Source organism: Mya arenaria, chromosome 4, assembly GCF_026914265.1.
Source record: "Mya arenaria isolate MELC-2E11 chromosome 4, ASM2691426v1".
Classification (NCBI taxonomy): domain Eukaryota; kingdom Metazoa; phylum Mollusca; class Bivalvia; order Myida; family Myidae; genus Mya; species Mya arenaria.
In genome coordinates, this window is record NC_069125.1 from 49,987,943 (window position 1) to 50,008,568 (window position 20,626).

The 20,626-nt window shown below is 34.4% G+C and overlaps 2 protein-coding genes across 2 annotated transcripts; one reads left to right on the forward strand and one right to left on the reverse strand.

The window, feature by feature from the left end:
- Nucleotides 1-2,950: 2,950 nt before the first annotated feature.
- On the reverse strand, nt 2,951-5,089 carry LOC128229836 (uncharacterized). Its single transcript, XM_052941665.1, has 2 exons — nt 5,072-5,089; nt 2,951-3,938 (listed from the first exon to the last, which is right to left on the reverse strand). The coding sequence occupies exon 2, from the start codon at nt 3,934-3,936 to the stop codon at nt 3,199-3,201; it is 738 nt and encodes a 245-aa protein (XP_052797625.1). The 5' UTR covers nt 3,937-3,938; nt 5,072-5,089; the 3' UTR covers nt 2,951-3,198.
- Nucleotides 5,090-6,480: 1,391 nt separating this feature from the next.
- LOC128232526 (dnaJ homolog subfamily C member 25 homolog) lies at nt 6,481-20,626 on the forward strand. The gene is made up of 11 exons (XM_052946150.1): nt 6,481-6,616; nt 7,770-7,798; nt 8,823-8,891; nt 9,151-9,201; nt 9,633-9,687; nt 9,896-10,002; nt 12,331-12,471; nt 12,798-12,862; nt 13,173-13,368; nt 14,246-14,311; nt 17,597-20,626. The coding sequence occupies exons 1-11, from the start codon at nt 6,484-6,486 to the stop codon at nt 17,717-17,719; spliced, it is 1,035 nt and encodes a 344-aa protein (XP_052802110.1). The 5' UTR covers nt 6,481-6,483; the 3' UTR covers nt 17,720-20,626.

Genomic DNA, 20,626 nt, shown 5'->3' on the forward strand with positions numbered 1-20,626 from the left:
AACAAAATATTTCAATTTGTTTCATAAATTAGTAGTATTTTATTCTTTGTTTACGTATACAGACAGTATTTTTTCTCCAAGAGATACCAAAATTACATAGAATCGAAAAATCATATGACTATATTGGTACATTAGGTACCTTGTTTTATTTTTTGGTGCACTTTTGGTGAAATTCTAACAAATAAAGGAACAATGAAAAACATATCTTTACTATAAATTGGCTTTATGCCTCAGGATGTAGTAAACAGGGGATAATTATTTCAGCGTAAGATCAATATATTTCACCGAGTGAGCACCACAAGCTTTATTTCAAATATTTACTTCTGGTGTCTACGAGGTGAAATATTTTTCGATCGTACTGATTCGTACACTGAAACAATCATTATTTCTTTTCTTTTTATTTTATGGTAAAATGGAAATAAAATGACATTTTAAGCAGGTTTTTTTTTCAGAAAAGCGCGCCAAATTAAATGCCAAAAAAAACACGTCATTTCGGGTGACGTCGTTGAAATTGTGTCCAACCCTGTGCGCGCTGCTGTTGAATTTGAAACAGTAGTGGACTTTCAAATTTCGAAACAGTGAACAATATCAAATTGATATTTCCACTGTTTGAAACAGTAAAATATCAACTTTATTTTCACATCTATCTTTTATCGTTTATTGATAATAGAATTTGTTTCAATATTAGGATTAATACTTAACCACAAAAGGCTCAACAGAAGTATGTATATGTTGATGCCATAAATACAAAAGGCACATATGTCGTTATTAAAATATACGTTTATTGACAATTGTAATGCAAAATAAGACTGTGATTACTCTTATTACAAATTATTCCAAATATCCCCGTCATATCGTTGTCATCCCAACCGCCGACTATACTGGGTAAGGTAGGCTTGTTCACGGACTCATCGTGAGGATTCTGTTTTACAGCGTGTGTTGTCCCTGCTATCTCGTTTTCACAATCAACCTGGTTTGTGGGGTAAGACTTACACGCATCGGTGTTTTCTTCCAATGTGTTTAAATAAACGGTTCCATGGTAAACTTTGTCAATATAGCTTGTTCCGGGCATTGGCTGATTATGAGCCATATTACTGGCCAGAAAATGCCCATCATCCATAGTCTTCATATCGTTAACAAAGTTGATAAAGTCCCAGTCGGACAGGTCAATGTCGGAGGTTGAGTGGAGACTGGAAAGGTCCGTGGATGAATCATGCTCCGTCTCTATCACATACACGCCAACATACTGGAAATCCCGCGGCACCGTCACCTCGTCCTTGTCGATCAATTCCCAGTCAAATGCATCGCCCTCCGATTGCGATTTATTTGCTTTCTTTTTAAAGTATTTACACGAAAATGTTCCTTGTTGTATTTCATTCCATATGTCTTTCAAAAGCTGACTGACAACATTCTCGGAGATATCGTCCACATCGTTTTCCGAATTATTTTCGCAAATATCCATAACTGTTGACATTTGGGTAATCAAATCATCAACAAAGTTGTTAACCCAATCTTCTTCATCACCGTCAGACACTGTGGTGGTATGCATGTTATTACCTTGCGAATATTTTTTCATAATTTTGATATTGTCAGCCTCTGCTAATATTTGGCTATAAATTACTTCAGTTTTATGGCAGTTTTCGATTTGATTCTTTTCTGTCTGCTGATCACACTTAACTTTCTCGTTGTTTTCATGCACAAGTATGGTTTTATTTTTGGTCAGAGCATTTGCATCTCCGAGCGCATTGGGCTCGTTACGCTGTTTCTTCCAGAGCACCACATGTTCCGGAAGTCGAAGTCTTGTAGCTGGCAAGTGCTGTCCGCACGTGCAGTGACTTGACAGCACGTGACTTGTAAGGAGAATCATCCTAGGCATTTCCGGTCCGGCGGGCGGCTGAGATGACATCATGACTTCCTTCCGGAAGTGGGCCGGAAATCAGGATACTATTCGGATTAACCTCTGAAAATCCAAATTGGCCGAAATGATATCGTGTTACTCGCATAAAATGGCTACTTTTGTAGGGTATTAAAAGTTTAGCATTCCGTATAATGTAACACTTTATGAGTGATCCATGTTTAAGCATCCAATGTATTAAAGCTGCACCCTCCCAGATTGACCGGTTAGACAAAAAGAGTCATTTTTGTCTAGGAATAGGCAAAGTTTTGCGCAAATGTCTGGAAACCAGTGATATAAGACTACTGACAAAAGATCCGATCGCAGTTATCCATATTTACGTTCGAAAATTAAAGTTTTGTGGCTAAAAGCATTACTGACGCTCTAAGAATAAATGAGTTTGTCGGGACATATTCAGACACTATCTGATATTGTTTAATTCATTATTTGCACTATTGTTATTAATGAAGATCGATACCATCGATTGACTGACTCCATGAGATTCATTTATTTCTGAGTAACCAATTGTTTATTTTGTGGTTAGATTTTTTTTAAATGTAATGAAGGAATGGTACGTTTAGGTATATAGTTCAACAAACATGACGTTTTAGAAAAATAATTTCTCCCCTTAATCAAGAGAAGTTGATATCACTAAGTAGTAGATATTATTAACTATATATGCATAACACGTAAATGATTAAAAACGAATAAATACCTTCTATTTGATTTCAAACGACCAGCGTTATTATCTGAGTAGAATTTGAAACAATTTTGTTTATCACGGCGTCACGTCAATTTTCGCGCGGAAAATGATATGATTGAAACGTGTCCAACCTCAAATTCAATTCTTAATGTGGACGTTAGAAAATTAAACTAGATCTATGTCTTTTTATTGAAAATTACTTTATGTTGGTGTATCCTGAATATAATATTTCCATAGTTCCCCAGCTATGTCATTAACTAATAAGCGGCATAGTTATAAATACAATAATAATTACTATTTTTTTCAAATGTTTATTCAAAGATGAGTGATGTACTTTGCTTCATGTGCGCAAATCGTATACTGATAAAAAGTACAGCAATTTATATATGTAACAGTGATGTATGCAACAATGTTCAATAACACTTTTTGAAATGTCTTATGCCATTTCATTGTTATTTTGCTCTCGCCATTCCCACGCGAAAACGAATTATAGGAATGACAAAATCACCAATGCTTTGATCATTTCACTCGTATCTAATACGATAATTAGAAACTTGGCTCATAACTTGTACATGATAGAGTCTAATAATGCTTCAAACATTCATTCTTTCTTGTCCTCTGCCAAGAAGTCGGGAATAATTGGGTATGTTTTTACGTAGCTAGGGCTAAGAATGGCAAATCCTGCATCCAACCCAGCGTCTGGTGTCATCAGTGACGTCTCCAGGTTTTGAAACCGTGGATCATCTTTGATGTCAGGATACAACGTGTGATGTGGTACGACGTCAACAAAAATACCACTTTCATCGTAAGTATGGAACACTTTCCGGCAACCACTTTGCGTTTTAAGCTTTAGAATTACCTGTTTTCTATGGTCGCCTATGTTTGGTAAATGAACGTCGTGTAGTGAGAATGTGCTGACGCGTCGCATTAAAGGGGCGAAGTCGGACGCCGCGGTATTTATGTTTCTGTGGCAAATATTTGGCAGTCTTTTTGGTCTTTCCCGTTTGGTCTCTTGCTTTGGACGATGAGGGTGGCGCTTTTCCACTTGGACACTGAATGCTCTTTTATGCATATTGAGTAGATGTTCCTGACGCTGTTTCTCAATTTTGATGTGCGCCAATTTGACGTCCAGCATCTGCTGTTGTGTGATGTTGTCATATAGCAACACCCGAGTCAGGCTTGTTTTGGGTACACCCAGAGTGAGTTTCCGGTTGCCGTAGTTTGGCATTATGATAGGTGGTCTTTGCATGAACCGCGTGGCCAGGAAGTCGCGGACAGCGGGAGCTTCACGTGTCCGGCGCCTAGCAGGTGCGCTCCGCACGGTCAATGGGTATGCCATGGCTGCCTGCAGATAAATAAACGTTATATTTCTTCATGCAATTATTAATTAAACTTTTCTTTACCACTTTAAAATGTATATCATGTGTTGTTTCTATAGTGGTTTATTTTTTATGTGTTCGTCTGAAGAAGTGTGTTTCAAATGATACATTTGTAGAAGAAAATAAGTATACATGTCACCGTGACAATGTCTGCACAATTTGCCCTCAAACTTGACATGAAGGTTTAGTGTGACCAGTAGATGACCCCTATTGGTTTTGAAGTCATCAGATCAAAGGTTAAGGTCACAATGATTTTGAATGCGAAAACCTCGTCTGATTGATTACTAGACTGCAATGCATAGACCTATGATCCTCAAACTTGACATCAAGCTTGGGTGTAAAAAATAGATGAGAAGTCATCAGGTCAAATCAGGTGGCAATTTTGTCCGTGAATATTTTATTTAATTGTCCAAATATTCATAACAGCATGGTTCTTAGTCGGGTGGGTTCATAATGTTTGACAAACATCTGTTGTTTTAATGGGCTTGGGAATTGCCATAATAACAGGAAAATTCCCATTCTTAGTAAATTAAATAAACTAACTCCTTTCTGAAATCCTTAACTCAAAAGCAATACATAGGACCATTTATCACAAATCTCCCTCTACCATCACATTCATAGCACAACAATTCCATACTTGACAGTCGCAGGGGTTTTGCTCTCCATTACAATGGCCATCTTTTATACTGTATTTAACAGCTTTAAATATTTTTTTCATTTCTGTAATCATCGTCATATACACATGTATCAAGATCCATTAATATCAGACAATACTTCATCATAGATGTGTTTTTATTGAATTGTCAATAAAATTTGATTTCTTAATTTATTCACAAACATTCTTACTTCAGTACACAGTCTTATTACTGGCCAATGTATATGAAATATACTTCTTCATAATTATTATTTTTTTAATACAATTTATTATTTTCTACAAAGAAATCATGATTTGTAGACGAAGTCTTGACCAACATGTTCCAATAGCGATTTTGAGTAAAAATACAAAGTTAAATAATTTATAACAGAACTTTTAAAGTACCATCGTATCCATGTAAAAAAACCTTAAAATTATGAATGAAAAAAATAATAAAGTACTTGCAATTGGATGTTGTCTATTCCCACATTTATTAACTATAGAAATATATGTACAATCCGAAATTCAGGCGATCTCTGTGTACAGTAGCAGTTTTCCTTATTAGATATATTCTAAATATATAGACCCTTACCGTTGACAGCTCCTCTTGAAAAGCAATCCATCTCGTGTCAAGTTTTTGTTAAATTGCCGCTTCTTACAGAACTTATTGACAATAAAGTATTTATGGCCTTGTTTCGAGCATCGATTTCGGGTATTGAGGAAATATTTCACTACATAGATATGGGTCTAACGAGGGCACAACTATGTAGATATCCACTTTAATCCACATTTGTTATAATTTGAAACTTCCAATCGGCTCTGTCAATAACGTTTCAAGCATTTAACCGCCTTGTATATTCAAAAACATCTGAAAGAAATTAGTTTCTATTTGTATTTCGCATTAAAAGGCGCAATGGGGAATTAATCATGCTATCAATAAATAACTTCTTAGGGAAAATGAATTGCCACATTCCGTTAAAGCCTCACATTAAACAATTACCATATTTGAGTCTTTAATCAAATTCAACAGTTGGCTTACAATTTCGAGCGGAGAGGTCGAAATAATTAACTCCATAGAGTATAACATTTGCATATAAATATTTTTATTTTTTGTTCAAATATGCGCCCTGAATATGTTTTTCCTGTTTATACGCCTTGAACTGGGTGTAGCTAGGATGTTAATGATGTGTATGCCAGCATGTTGGCGGGGTTCGAGGCGGAGCGTAGGCGTTACCTTCAGCCATTTTAAAATACCGCGACGGAGTAACTTTTGAAGGGAGATAAATGTAATAAATATCAAATACAGTAGAGTATACTTTAGTACAACAAAACCTGGACGTAATGCTGATAGAGATGTGGTTGTCACAATTTCGAGAGAGTAAAATTTGCTGCATTTTTTTTCTTTAAATCATCTGGTTGCTTTAAACTTGCTGTACCCTTACCATGAGTCAAGTATTTATTGCAGATAAGATTTTTTTACATTCGGAGACTTTGCCTCCAGGTAGCTAGGCACCTGTATGTGTATTACTGGTATTTTTTAAAAAAGGGACATGAAGGTTGTCAAGTGTATCTAGTTGTAAACAAATAGCTACATGTACATATAAACTTGTTCGTGTTGCTTGGCATCTCATTAGGTCCGGTGCCAGTACCGATCGAGTCGGGTAACCAGGAGAAAACCTGAAAGGAGAAAGACCTCTATTCATCTCTTGAAAGTATTTTTAAACAGGAATCTATGAAAAAACTATTAGATTGAACCCGGGTTTGTTATTATGGAGACATCGGAAGTTAAACATTGTGGTGAAGGAAAATATAATTCACCGATTGAAACTTGCCGTTTTGTTTTGTTCTCGCATTATAGGGCGCAGTTTTTGTTATGTTATCCAGTTATTCCGGCAAAATGTGTTGGACAAATAAATTATTAGTTTCTGTATTATTTACGGTAGCTTTTGACAATGTTTATGGGTCTGTTGAAGGCCTTTACTGTGGAAAAGATAACTGTTACGAAAGTATGTTGCAATTTATTATAACTTAATAAAATTGTCGATGAATATGTGGCAGTTGTGTGGGTGGGGTATCTGTCACCGGAATGACAGATGGCAATCAGTTTAAAACTATGTCAAAACGCATTGATATTATATCAGTAGATGATAAGAAGTAAATGAATGTCTATCTCCGAAATTACAGATCAATGAGTGATTCTTTACTGTACAGAGGCTCTTAACTGACTCTTTTTTAGTTTAACCCGGGTCTAGACTGCTAGAATTTGTTTAAATTGCTAATAATTATCTTTATTTAACAATATATGCCCCCATAGCTCATTGGTAGGTCCAGGGTCTAATCTTGGATCATGTTATACATATCAAAAGACCTTTTAACAAAATTGGTATCATAAGCTCCCTTGCCTGACGCTCGGTAATTAAGGGTAATACCGTGAATTTTGGAGTACCATACAAATGTAGATTTAATTCTTTAAAGAAAAAAGGGAAAATGTTAATTAAATTTCACATATATCCTTAAATGCTTTTTGGATGCTGATGGATATATGAACATTTTGACTGCTAAATGCACATTTGCAAATCAGACATGTCAGCAAGTTATTAAGTGCATTAATCAATTTAATTCATGTAATCAATTTAATGCACCATTCAATTGTAACCATGGCTTCCCAGGTGCGGGGGTATACCGGGGAAATGGGCCGTGGTTTTACCTTTCCAGTGGCTCTGCAGTGCCGGGTGAATGCGGTGGTTTTGTCTTCGCTAAATATAATGGGGAATGAGCCTTACTTAGGGTCCCTGGGGTGTGTGGGGATTTTACTTTCAGTTCGTCTCCGCAGGGCGGGGATTTTACCTGGGCTTGGCTAGACCAAAAGTCAAAGACTCCACCTTTTCCCCGGACCTGGGGGACCGTGGTTACAATTGACAGGTGCATAATTTTTGTAAGGAAATTAAGGTTTAACCAAAGTTTGCTGTTTCTTGGTATTTAAGGAATGTTACTTTTGTTCTAATAACAATTTGCTCAATCAGAAATCAATTGCACTATACTCATGATTGAGTAAGTTTCACCAGTTTAATGCAATTGAGATGTATTCTTTTATTCAAAATACATGTATGAATGGTGTTTTGTAAAATGTCATGTAGAGCATTCTTTAAATTCTTTCAGTTCTTGCTGTTGAGAAAGATTCAACAAAGGTAACTTGTAACATCTTTTTGTTTTTAAAAAATACACTAATTAAGAAATTAATTCTGAAATAATTTATTTTGGTCTGTTTATCGAGTCTTTACTCATGTTTGTCATCAGGACCAGTTACGCTTAAACATTCATGTGCATCATAAGAATGCTTTTTATAATATATGTGTGCGTAATTGATTGCATATTTTGTCTTGCTTGAGATTTTTCAAGAATGAAAATTTGATCATATACAGTTGATCTTTAAAAAGCACTAAAATTGTGTTGTTGTTTATCTATTTAAGTTTGTATAGATATGTATCTGACATCTTATGATAGATGAGAAATATGAATTACAAAGAAAGACTACAAAATTAGAAAAGTGAATCATTACCCTTGAAAATCTGATTTTGACCCTGTTAAAAAGTCCTGGTAAATCTATTTTTAGGATTCATTGTTTTGCTCTGCACCCATGTAAGTAAATTCCATGTCCAAGGGTTACATTCAAGCAGGTGTGAAATTAATTTAGTGATCATATTGGCACAGGCCACAATCAAGCTTGAAAAATCTTGGTTTTTGTGATATGCTTATATATTGCATAATACTCATTATTTCATGCCTTTTGGAGGTTAATTGAAAAATAATGGTTGGTTATAACCATATAAACTCACTGTTTGAGACCGTGAGTTTATCAAAATATAATGTCACCTTTTCTCTCATTTTAGCCAGTTTCACTGTAAAGCCCTTGAACATAAACTCACACAGTGCTGGGAAGAAAAATCAATGATATGTTTTCAAGTATGAATTATGATGCTGAGTGGTTAAATATATCACAGTTTCCCAATTAAATATCAATTATTATTGCTGAATTATAGGCATGTTGTCAATCTTCAGATAGGAATAATGGTGGGTTGATTTCAAACATCATCATGTTCTTTCCAAGGTTGACAATCCGAGAAAGGTTAAGACTGGTTTTTATTTATTGCCTAACTGTCAATTAGTATCATTTTAACTCAGAAGTCAAAGAAATATTTGCTTCATTTTTAGTCGGAGATAACCAAAGCCTACAGACAGCTTGCAAAAAAATGGCATCCCGACATGCACAAAACAGAAAAGGTAATCTACATTTATATGTAAGCTCAGCCAGACTGTGAATATGTTTCTTAATTACACTTTCCTAACTTGCTTGATTGTCTGATAGATACCTTGACAATCCAGATTTCGGTATTTCAGGATTTATTATCCTATAATTTCAAAACTTTTATTACATTTAAATAGAATTGATCACGCTGATGTCTGTAAGATTTTATCTTAATGAAAATATCTTCTCATGATGTAATGATTTGTTTAGCTATCATCATATATTTTTTTGCAGATGAAAAAAGAGGCATCAGAAAAGTTCCAGGAAATAGCTAATGCTTATGAGGTAATATTTGTTAAAATGTTCACTAACTTAATGTGTTATTACATTGTAGACAGGAAAACACATGTTACGTGCGTATACATGTTGATTTTACAGAAGGACATTAAAAGGTTTCATTGTTTTTCAGGTACATTTTATACACAGCATTTTAATGTAAATTCTATAATTTTGTATAGATTTTAGCGGTGCATATTGACTTTATCTCATACTATAAAACGAAACAAAACTTGAGGAAAAATACCCACATGAGGAAATATGTTGACCCCATCAAAAAGACATTGGTCAAACTTGGAGATGTTGATAAATTTGCCCCCATGTATATGTGCACAAAATAGGCATCTGTACATAAATATATCATAATTTATATATATATTGCATATTTTCATCAAATGAAAATTTAAGTATTGCTGAACGGTTTGTGTTGTTATTTGCAGATACTGAAAAATGAGGATTCACGGAATGATTATGATTACCTGTTGGACCATCCAGGTAATTCCATCCTACTGTGGCTACACACCACCATTATCAAATAATTAGTATATTATAAGAATAAACATCCATTGTAATTTTACTGAACTATTTTATGTGGACTTATAAGTGTATTAAACTGAATCATGCAGAAGAACAGATATCTACAATAAAAATAGGAGTGAATCTTTGCTTAATCAAATTTTGACAAAATCTGTTTCCCTTGTAGATGAGTTTTACTACAACTACTACCGCTACTACAAGACGAGGACTGCACCTAAGGTTGATGTCAGGATTGTCATAGCTGTTACAATTACAGTCATATCTGTTGTGCAGGTAAGGTCGGGATATGGTAGTTTACCCATTTAATGATCACTCTGTAAATTGATGTTCAACGGTGGTATTCAGTATTGCAACTTATGGTCATACCGCATTGACTTCATCACTACTTAGGTCCATTATTTATAACATGTTATCTGAATGCTCTTTTAAAAAGATGAAAACATGTAAGATAATGAAACATGCTGTACTGTTATGTTGTAAAATGTGTTGAGATAGAGAATTGACTTGTCACTATATATAGGACCTGATTGAGAGATATGTTATTGCTTCTTATGCTATGTGATGTCTCCCTTTTCACATGGTATAGTTTATTCTTTTGGCATTGCTGTTTGTTTAAAATTGGTCACATGGAAGTGTTTTACAGAAGTCTTTACTTTCCTTTGGGTTTTTTTTTTTTAAAGATTGAATGAAGTGAAAGGTAAGGCTCATTAACACAATGCCCACGGTACATTTAGCTAGATACCATTAATAATGTTAATGTAGTGGTAACATATTGCATTTATTACATTCTAATATCAAGTTTTATGTACATTATAGATGAAGGCTGTAAAAATACATATAAATGATAGTTCTAGATTTTCTAAAAAAGATAAAGAAAATAAATTGTGGTACTGTCCTCAATGTTTATTATGTCACCCCGTTTCATGTGTAGAAAAATTGGTTTTCCCTGTCCATCAATCCATCTGTCACAATTTGTTTCCGCTTAGTAACTATAGAACACTTGCACCAAGAAACTTTATACATGCATTCGGTATGCAAGTTTGTCATGACTAGTAGATGACCACTATTGATTTTGGGATCAGAAGGTCAAAGTTCATGGTTGTGGTGACCCTGAGTTGAAAAAAAGGTTTTGGCTCAATACCTTTAGAACCCTTGCATCCAGGAACTTCATATGTGGTATGTTAGTTGGTCATAATTAGTAGATGACCCCTATTGATTATGAGGCCAACTTAGAATGCTTGGGCTCAGGACCTTTATACTTAGTATGCTAGTTGGTCATGATTAGTAGATGACCGCTTTGGATTTTGAGGTCAGTAGGTCAAGGTCACAGTGACTTTCAACTGAAAAACAACTTGTTGGTCACCAGTCTGTACAACACACTTTGATTACCCTCAACAACTAAAGAATGCTTAGACTCTGGAACTTCAAACTTGAACTAGCTACAAAAATTACAGCCTAGAATGTGCAATGATGTCACAGGTATTTGCAGAATGGCACAGCTACTATCAACTATTAAAATCTACCAGCCTGCTACCATGTGTATATCCTGTATTTCAGTATAATTTAGCCTGGTCCAACAACCAGTCAGCTATCATGGATATAATCTGTATTTCAGTATGATGTATCCTGGTCCAACTACCAGTCAGCTATCATGGATATAATCTGCATTTCAGTATGATGTAGCCTGGTCCAACTACCAGTCAGCTATCATGGATATAATCTGTATTTCAGTATGATGTATCCTGGTCCAACTACCAGTCAGCTATCATGGATATAATCTGCATTTCAGTATGATGTATCCTGGTCCAACTACCAGTCAGCTATCATGGATATAATCTGTATTTCAGTATGATGTATCCTGGTCCAACTACCAGTCAGCTATCATGGATATAATCTGTATTTCAGTATGATGTATCCTGGTCCAACTACCAGTCTGCTATCATGGATATAATCTGTATTTCAGTATGATGTATCCTGGTCCAACTACCAGTCAGCTATCATGGATATAATCTGTATTTCAGTATGATGTATCCTGGTCCAACTACCAGTCAGCTATCATGGATATAATCTGTATTTCAGTATGATGTATCCTGGTCCAACTACCAGTCAGCTATCATGGATATAATCTGTATTTCAGTATGATGTATCCTGGTCCAACTACCAGTCAGCTATCATGGATATAATCTGCATTTCAGTATGATGTAGCCTGGTCCAACTACCAGTCAGCTATCATGGATATAATCTGTATTTCAGTATGATGTATCCTGGTCCAACTACCAGTCTGCTATCATGGATATAATCTGCATTTCAGTATGATGTATCCTGGTCCAACTACCAGTCTGCTATCATGTATATAATCTGTATTGCAGTATTATGGAGCCTGGTCCAACTACCAGTCTGCTATCATGTATATAACCTGTATTGCAGTATTATGGAGCCTGGTCCAACTACCAGTCTGCTATCATGTATATAACCTGTATTGCAGTATTATGGAGCCTGGTCCAACTACCAGTCAGCTATCATGTATATAACCTGTATTGCAGTATTATGGAGCCTGGTCCAACTACCAGTCAGCTATCATGTATATAACCTGTATTGCAGTATTATGGAGCCTGGTCCAACTACCAGTCAGCTATTGGGTATCTATGTAAGGAGCAGAAGTACCGGCTACAGGCCACCAACATTGCCAAGGAGCGGGGACTCTTTCCTGTAGCCAAGAAAAAGGATGGAAGGAGGTCAAAGGTCAGAGACTATGTGTGATACTTAAATAATGTTTTGAAATCAAATTATTGGGAAAAATGAAATGGGAGCTTTTATAAAACTTGGTTCAAAGTTCAACGAGATTTGGTCACAACAAACCACAACTTAGCTTAATGTTCGAGTAGTGAATAAATGTAACTGTTAGGTAAATATGGTGGTGTGATGTATACATTACCATATATTAAAACAATGTAAACACCACCTTAAAGGCTTTGCACCTTCTATGTAACAAGTTTGTTGTTTTTGAAGCTTCATCATTAAAATGTTGTAACCTTTTATCAAAGTGTTATCCCAATCCCTATTTTCAGGAAGAAATAAGAGAAGAAGAAGAGGCAATAATTAAAGACATCGTTGAGGAAAACTTAGATATACGGTACGGTTGAAAAACAAGAACTAATTTTGTATGCATTTTAATGAATAAAAAAATGTCTGATTCACACGTGGAAAACACTCAAAGCAGGAAGCTCCCACTCTCTTGACATGGTTAATGGTAATAAGGGGACACATAGAATACCTGTCTAGTTTGACTTTAATATTTGAAGTTGTCTCTCAAAGTTTCCCATCCAGGTAGCCGAAATTCTGTGATGTACTGTGGGTCCAGTTTGTGTTATTCACTTGATTGACAATGTGTTTCCGCTTATAGTAGATGAATGTTGTATTACTCATTATTGGAATGTTTCTAGGGGTGGATACAGGAAGCCCACATATCAAGATGTCCTGTGGATCCAGCTGGTGTTTTTCCCTTATTACCTCCTGGCCTACATACACTGGTATGCACGCTGGATCTGGAAGTTCACCATATCACGACAAGAGTACGGCACTGAGGAGAAACTGTACCTTATACGAAAATACCTCAAACTTAGTTCAAATCAATTTGATGTAAGTGTTTATCATTTAGATTTGTTGTCTGATTCATCGTTTTATTTGTGCAAATTATTCTGAAATTTAGATTTAAATTTTTGCTGATGAACAAGTAAGGCCATGTCAAACGTGTACTTTTGTAGAAAACAGGGACAAACAAAATGACTTGAATTGTTTTATCTTTTAGTGTCTATAAGGTCAAGCGCTAAAAAGATTTGACCATTAAGTATTGATGATAAGGCCATAAACATTTGTAGATCCATACAAACATTAAGATAAAAAAAAACATTACCTAAACTCATTCCATCTTTTATCAGCTCCTGAAATCAAAGTATTTTGGCTTCTAGTTCGAGATTTAAAAAAACACTATTTGATAGAGAAACACCAAGCTTCCTTATGATGCTTAACAAAGAATAAATTTTGCTTGGCCTTACATAAGCTCTAAAACTCTTTTATATGGACGAAAATATATAAATATTAAATCTTCAACATGTGATTAAGAACCATTTACCATTTCTTGATGGTAAGCAGAACAAACCATGGACAAATCTGAGGCCATGATTACGAACAGTCTCAAGTCTTATGTTCAGACTGGAATGGCAAACTGCAAATCTACTTTTCATTGTAACTTTCTTTTTAGTTGAGTTTAATAAATGAAATTTGCTGAATTTAATACTATTCAAAATTGTGCAATTATTCAATGATTTTCGATAAAAAATTAAATAAAGACGCTTCATTGTAATTTAATTAAAGTGATTTTCTTAGTCTGAGTAGACTTGTAACTGTTATTAATCATGGCCCAAAGACCCTCTCATGCAGAGAATGATACTGGCCAATTACACAAGTCTTATAAATTGTATTTGAATTACAATGTACAAAGCTCTTTCTATTTCAGGCATTAGAGGAACATGAAAGAGATGATTATATGCATAAAGAATTGTGGATTAAAGAAAAATTTACTGTGAGTAAGAATTGATCAGTTTCAGCGGATTCGGTTTAAATTGTAAATCAAATTTTGTTTAAAATGTTGAAGATTAGCATTCATTAGCATAAAGAGACATTTCTCAGTGGAAATTACTTTTTTCAAAGAAGGTCACCACAGAAAATGCATAATGTTTTACAAACATCTGTTGTTTTAATGGGCTTCGACATTGCCAAATAACAGGAAAATTCCCTTTTTAGCTTGACTATTCGAAGAATAGGTGGGCTATACTACTTGCCCCGGCGTCAGCGTCCGGTTAAAGTTTTAGGGCAAGTTGGGATATTCACTTATAAGTCCAATACCTTTCATTCAATTGAGTTAATACTTCACACAGTTGTTCAGGGCCATCACACGATGAGGTTAGATAACTCTATATTATTCTTTACACAGATTATGGCCCCTGATTGACTATGAAACTTAGGTTAAAGTTTAAGGGCAGGTTGGGATATTTATAAATAACTTCTTTACCCTTTGTTTAATTGACTTAATACTTCACACAGTTGTTCAGGACCATCACACAATGAGGTTACATAACTCCATATTATCCTTAATACAAGTTATGGCCCCTGATTGACTTAGGTTAAAGTTTTAGGGCAGGTTAAGTTTTAGGGCAAGTAGGGATTTTCGCTTAAAACTCCAATACCATTCATTCAATTGACTTAATACTTCACACAGTTGTTCAGAGCCATCACATAATGAGGTTAGGTAACTCCATATTATCTTTTATACAAATAATGGCCCCTGATTGACTATGGAACTTAGGTTAAAGTTTTAGGGCAGGTTGGGATATTTATTAATAACTTCTATACTCTTCATTCAATTGACTTAATACTTCACACAATTGTTCAGGACCATCACCCAATGAGGTTACATAGCTCCATATCCTTAATACAAGTTATGGCCCCTGATTGACTTAGGTTAAAGTTTTAGGCAAGTAAAAGTTAAGGGCAAGTTGGGATTTAAATAAAAAAACTTCTATACCTTTCATACAATGCACTTAATAAAATTCAAAATTATTTACGACCATCTTACAACAAGAAACATAACTCCATTTTAACCCTAAATACAAATAATGTCCCTTCAATATATATATATATATATATATATTTTTTTTTCTTTTTACAGGCACATTTTTACATTCTTAACCAGTTTTTTACCAAGAGAAAACAAGGAGGGCTATACTATATGGCCCTTGCATTTTTTTTTATTATTTTTTTATTTCTTTTGAAAGGCATATTTGTATATTCTTTACCACATTTTCATAATGGGAAATCAAGTTATTTGAATGACTTGCGTCATTTTTCAGATGGTGGGAAGGGAGCATCAAAGTCACTTTATGTATTGAATAATTTTACTTAGGTTTGACATAAATAGACCAAACTTGGTAATATTACATTGTTATTGTATTCACTTCTATTCTCTTCTGCCATCTCCTTCACAGCACAGAAACTCCTTAAAGTACAGTCAAAGGGGTATTGCTGTCCATTACGAGGGCCAACTTTTATACTTAATTGAACCACTTTAATTATCTTTTTTTCATTTCTTTAATCATTGTCAAATACACATGTATTAAGCTCCTTTAATATCAGACGGCACTTCATAAAAGTGTTTTTATTAGCTCGACTATTCGAAGAATAAGGAGAGCTATACTACTCACCCAAGCGTCGGCGTCACATTTTGGTTAAGGTTTTGCGTGCAACCACACATAGGTTAATATCTCGGCAACTACTTGAGGTATTGCATTGAGACCTTATGCAATGGTACTTAACCATCCAACCTACTTAATTAACCAAGTAAGATAACTTTAGTTTGCATTTAATGCAAATAATTGCCCTTTATTATTTGACTTAGAAATTCTGGTTAAGGTTTTGCGTGCAAGCACACATTGGTTAATATCTCAGCAACTACTTGAGGTATTGCATTGAGACTTTACACAATGGTACTCAACCATCCAACCAACTTAATTAACCAAGTTAGATAACTCTAGTTTGCATTTAATGCAAAATAATTGCCCTTTATTATTTGACTTGTAACCCCACATTTAAGTCAATATCTCAGGAAATATATCATGTATTGCATTGAAACTTAAGATATGTATTCCCAACTATCTAACCTACTAAATTAATGAAGTAAGGTAACACTTTTTTGAATGTGATGCAAATTATGGGCCTTTATTACTTGACTTAGAAATTCTGGTTAAGGTTTTGCATGTATGCACACATAGGTTAATATCTCAGCAACTAATTGATGTATTGCATTGAGACTTTATACAATGGTACTCAACCATCCAATCTACTTAATTAACCAAGTTAGATAACTCTAGTTTGCATTAAATTCAAATAATGACCCCTTTTTTATTCGACATAGAAATTCTGGTTAAGGTTTTGCACGTAACCACTTTTAAGTCAATACCTTAGCGAATACATCATGTATTGCATTGAAACTTTACACACATGCTCCCAACCATTTAACCTTCTTATTCTATCTTTCATATTGTATAATTTTTGCCCCTTTATTATGGGACTTAGAAATTCTGGTTAAGGTCTTGCATGTTCGCACACATAGGATAATATCTCAGCAACTACTTGATGTATTGCATTGAGACTTTATACAATGGTATTCAACCACCCAACCTAATTGAATAACCAAGTTAGATAACTGTATTTTGCAAATAATGGCCCTTTATTATTAGACTTAAAAATTCAGGTTAAAATTTTGCATGTAACCACATTTATGTTAATATCTCAGCACATCATGTATTGCATTGAAATCTAATTTAACAGTGATCCATGCATGTTTCGCCAAAACTTTTCAATCCTTACACTGAAAAGCGTCGGAATAGTTGAGTGCGCTGTCTCTATGACAGCTCTTGTTGAATTGACAATAAAATTTGATTTTTTAATTAAGTAACTAACATTCTGACTTCAATACACAGTCTGAATACTGGCAAGTGTATGTGGGATATACTGCTTCATATTTTTTTTTTTTTTATTATACGATTTATTAATTTTTACAAAGAAATCATGATTTGTAGATAAAGTCTTGACCAACATCTTCTCATAGAGGATTTGAGTAAAATTGCGAAGTTAAATATGTTTGATAATATATAACAGAACTTTTCAAAGTACCTTTGTATCCACCCCTCACCAAAGAGGTTGGGGGTTTGAGCCAAACTAGTGGTACATTCTCCAGCCTTAACAAAGGACAGATTTATAGCACCTGATAGCAATCCTCACAATCAACTTATCTTCTTTGGGTTTGCAGGCATGGAAAGAGAAACAGGAAGCTGAGCTTATGAGCAAAAGAGCAGAGAGTGGTAGATACCGTATGATACGGCGATACATGAAGAAAGGGGGTCCTGGACAGATGACATTCGGACCAGAATGATCCGGTGTATGTCATTAGGAATATATATAAATATCAGACACTCGTGTTCAGCGGAGGTTGGTTTCTCAAGCATTCTGTGTTAGGCCTGAAATAAACAGTGCTGGACAGCTAGTCAGTTGTTGGGTTTATGTTAGAGGTGGAAGGGAAAAGGTGTTGGGTTCTACTTTTGTTGATGTCATTTGTTGATGTCATTCATAACCTTTTCACTTTCACCTCTCATTTTAAATGGTATATAATTAAGGACAGAAGTTTTGCAAAGGTTTTTAATATTAAAAGTCTTGGTACTATGGGACATCCAAACAGGAAATAAAATTTTATGGTATGTTTGTACCAGAAAGTCTTTTGAACTAGATATTTTTTAAGCCATGTTCTTACGTTATGGATGATCAATCACGGTGCCCTCAATTTAGTCTAGTTTCCACTCCTTAAAAATAAATAAAAATGATTTCCATTTATATATCATAGACGCATGCTCACAGATTCTAACAATAGAAGCCACTATTTGTTTAATGCAAATTTTCTGTGAAACATGAAAAAATGACAAACATGGTTTCGCAATTTGACAGTTTGAGGCTTACAAGCATCAAGTACCTGATGACACAACATGTCTATAATGGCATCTTGAACAAAAACGTGTTATAAATTGTAAAATTAATGATGTGAATATGTTTACATGTTATTTTGTTATTTGAACATTGGCATTGAATATAACCATAAAAATATGTAAGTTTTTCAACCATGCCCTTTATTAAGATTTTTCGCCTTTCGGCATTTGTCCTGCCAAAATATGCAAGGAAGGGAAATGGTTCCTTTTCATTTTTCTTCAGAAACAGTCTCATTCTTATTGGCATAAACTGTTGTTACTATAAATGATATTGAATTAAAACAAACATTGCAGAACTGTTGTCCTTAAGTTTAGATTTAGCAGAAAATGGCAGAAGAAATGGCAGAGTGTGTCTTAACAAGATTTTGGCTGATATCAAAGTTAACAATAGGACTGTATATATGAAAGTATTCAAATTTTTATTCTTTTGTTGCGGCTCACAACTTGGCCTGTATGTGAATTCCAGTAAAACATTTGCAATACGGTAGTCTAATGGTACATAATGCAATACTACTCAATTTTTGTTTGAGTGGTGTTTATAAAATGATAAATCATTATTTGTATTTTTCATTTCAATAGATTATTTTTAGGTTATTTTATTTTGTGCCATTTATGTGCATGAAAGTGCAATGGGCAGAGCTTAAGGAGTTATTTATATGAAAAGGGAGAATGATGTAGACTTATACTCTGTATAAAGCTTTTCAATTGTATTGTATATGATTGCCATTGAAGTATTAAAAGGTATCTTGTATTTCTTACTTACATGTGCAAAATATTAGTTTATTGGTATGTACATGTATGCATGATGATGTTGAAGTACATGATAGGATGCAATGATATGGTAATATGTGAGATGACATGCTAGGGTATGAGATGACATGCTAGGATGTGAGATGACATACAAGGATTGAGATGACATGCTAGGATGTGAGATGACATGCTAGGATCTGAGATGACATGCTAGCATGTGAGATGACATGCTAGGATGTGAGATGACATGCTAGGATCTGAGATGACATGCTAGGATGCGAGATGACATGCTAGGATCTGAGATGGCATGCTAGCATGTGAGATTACATGCTAGAATGTGAGATGATATGCATGGATCTGAGATGACATGCTAGCATGTGAGATGACATGCTAGGATCTGAGATGACATGCTAGCATGTGAGATAACATGCTGGCATGTGAGATGACATGCATGGATCTGAGATGACATGCTAGGATCTGAGATGACATGCTAGGATGCGAGATTTAAGAAGACATACTATAAGTGAGATGACATGCTAGGATGTGATCTGTAACATGACATGGTAGGATGTAAGATGTGAGATGACATGGTAGGATGTGAGATGACATGGATGGTAGGATGTGAAATGACATGGTAGAATGCAAGATGTAAGATTAAGATTGAAAAAAAAATGAAGTGAGCTGCACATAATACATCTACACAATTATGACATATCTTTTTGGGGGGGAAATGAAATAAGTCCTGAGCTTACTTTATATACATTTAGAAACAAACATGTGTAAACTATTTTTTGTGTCTTAATTGAAAATGCTGAAATTTAGTTCAATAGGTAATTCTATTAACTGTTATTGAACAAAGTGTGTTTTTATGGTGTATTCAAAATTATGTTTATTGTATAAAATTGGTAAATTAGACACCAATTTTGATGATGGTAAAAAAATCAGGATCAGTTGTAGGTTTTCAAACTGGCCGGAAACTCACTTCTGGTAAGACCCTCTTCAGAACAAATATGAAATTTTAAAGAAATTCACTCAAAAATCCTCTTTAGTAGGATTTGTGTTTCTCTGTTTGAAAAAGGGAAACTTTTTGATAATGAATAATATTGTTCCAAAACTGATGTTTGTTGTTGTCATCCTTATAATAGAACCACCAGGAGGTAAGACTTATAGCAATAAGATTATAATTATTGTACATCTGTTTGAACTATTTTACTAAAATTACATTATTAAATTTGGTTGCTTTTTGTCAAAGTCTTGGAATTATTAAGATAACATTACTTACACAATGCATCTCTCCTGAAATAATTAAAAAAAATATTTGTTTAATAATAAAGTCGGTCATAATTACAACTGCTCAGAATGTTACATGTTGTACAATTAGCAGTATCTTATGAACCAACTTCAGATGTTGACCTTTTTGTGAAAGGACATACTAATGATGATATTACATGTAGTTATGGTGATAGCCAGAATTCATCCTTTAGTTTTGTTTTGGTCCTTGTTATTCTTACTATACTTATTGTAATATTTACGTTAAATAAATATTATTTTCA

What these genes read in the sequence shown, in the direction of transcription:
- LOC128229836 (XM_052941665.1), bottom strand. Translation starts at nt 3,936, where the DNA reads ATGGCATACCCATTGACCGTGCGGAGCGCACCTGCTAGGCGCCGGACA.
- LOC128232526 (XM_052946150.1), top strand. Translation starts at nt 6,484, where the DNA reads ATGTTATCCAGTTATTCCGGCAAAATGTGTTGGACAAATAAATTATTA. An exon ending in TTGAGAAAGATTCAACAAAG is followed by an intron (nt 7,799 to 8,822) that starts GTAACTTGTAAC and finishes CTTCATTTTTAG; the next exon opens with TCGGAGATAACCAAAGCCTA. An exon ending in GAGGAAAACTTAGATATACG is followed by an intron (nt 12,863 to 13,172) that starts GTACGGTTGAAA and finishes GAATGTTTCTAG; the next exon opens with GGGTGGATACAGGAAGCCCA.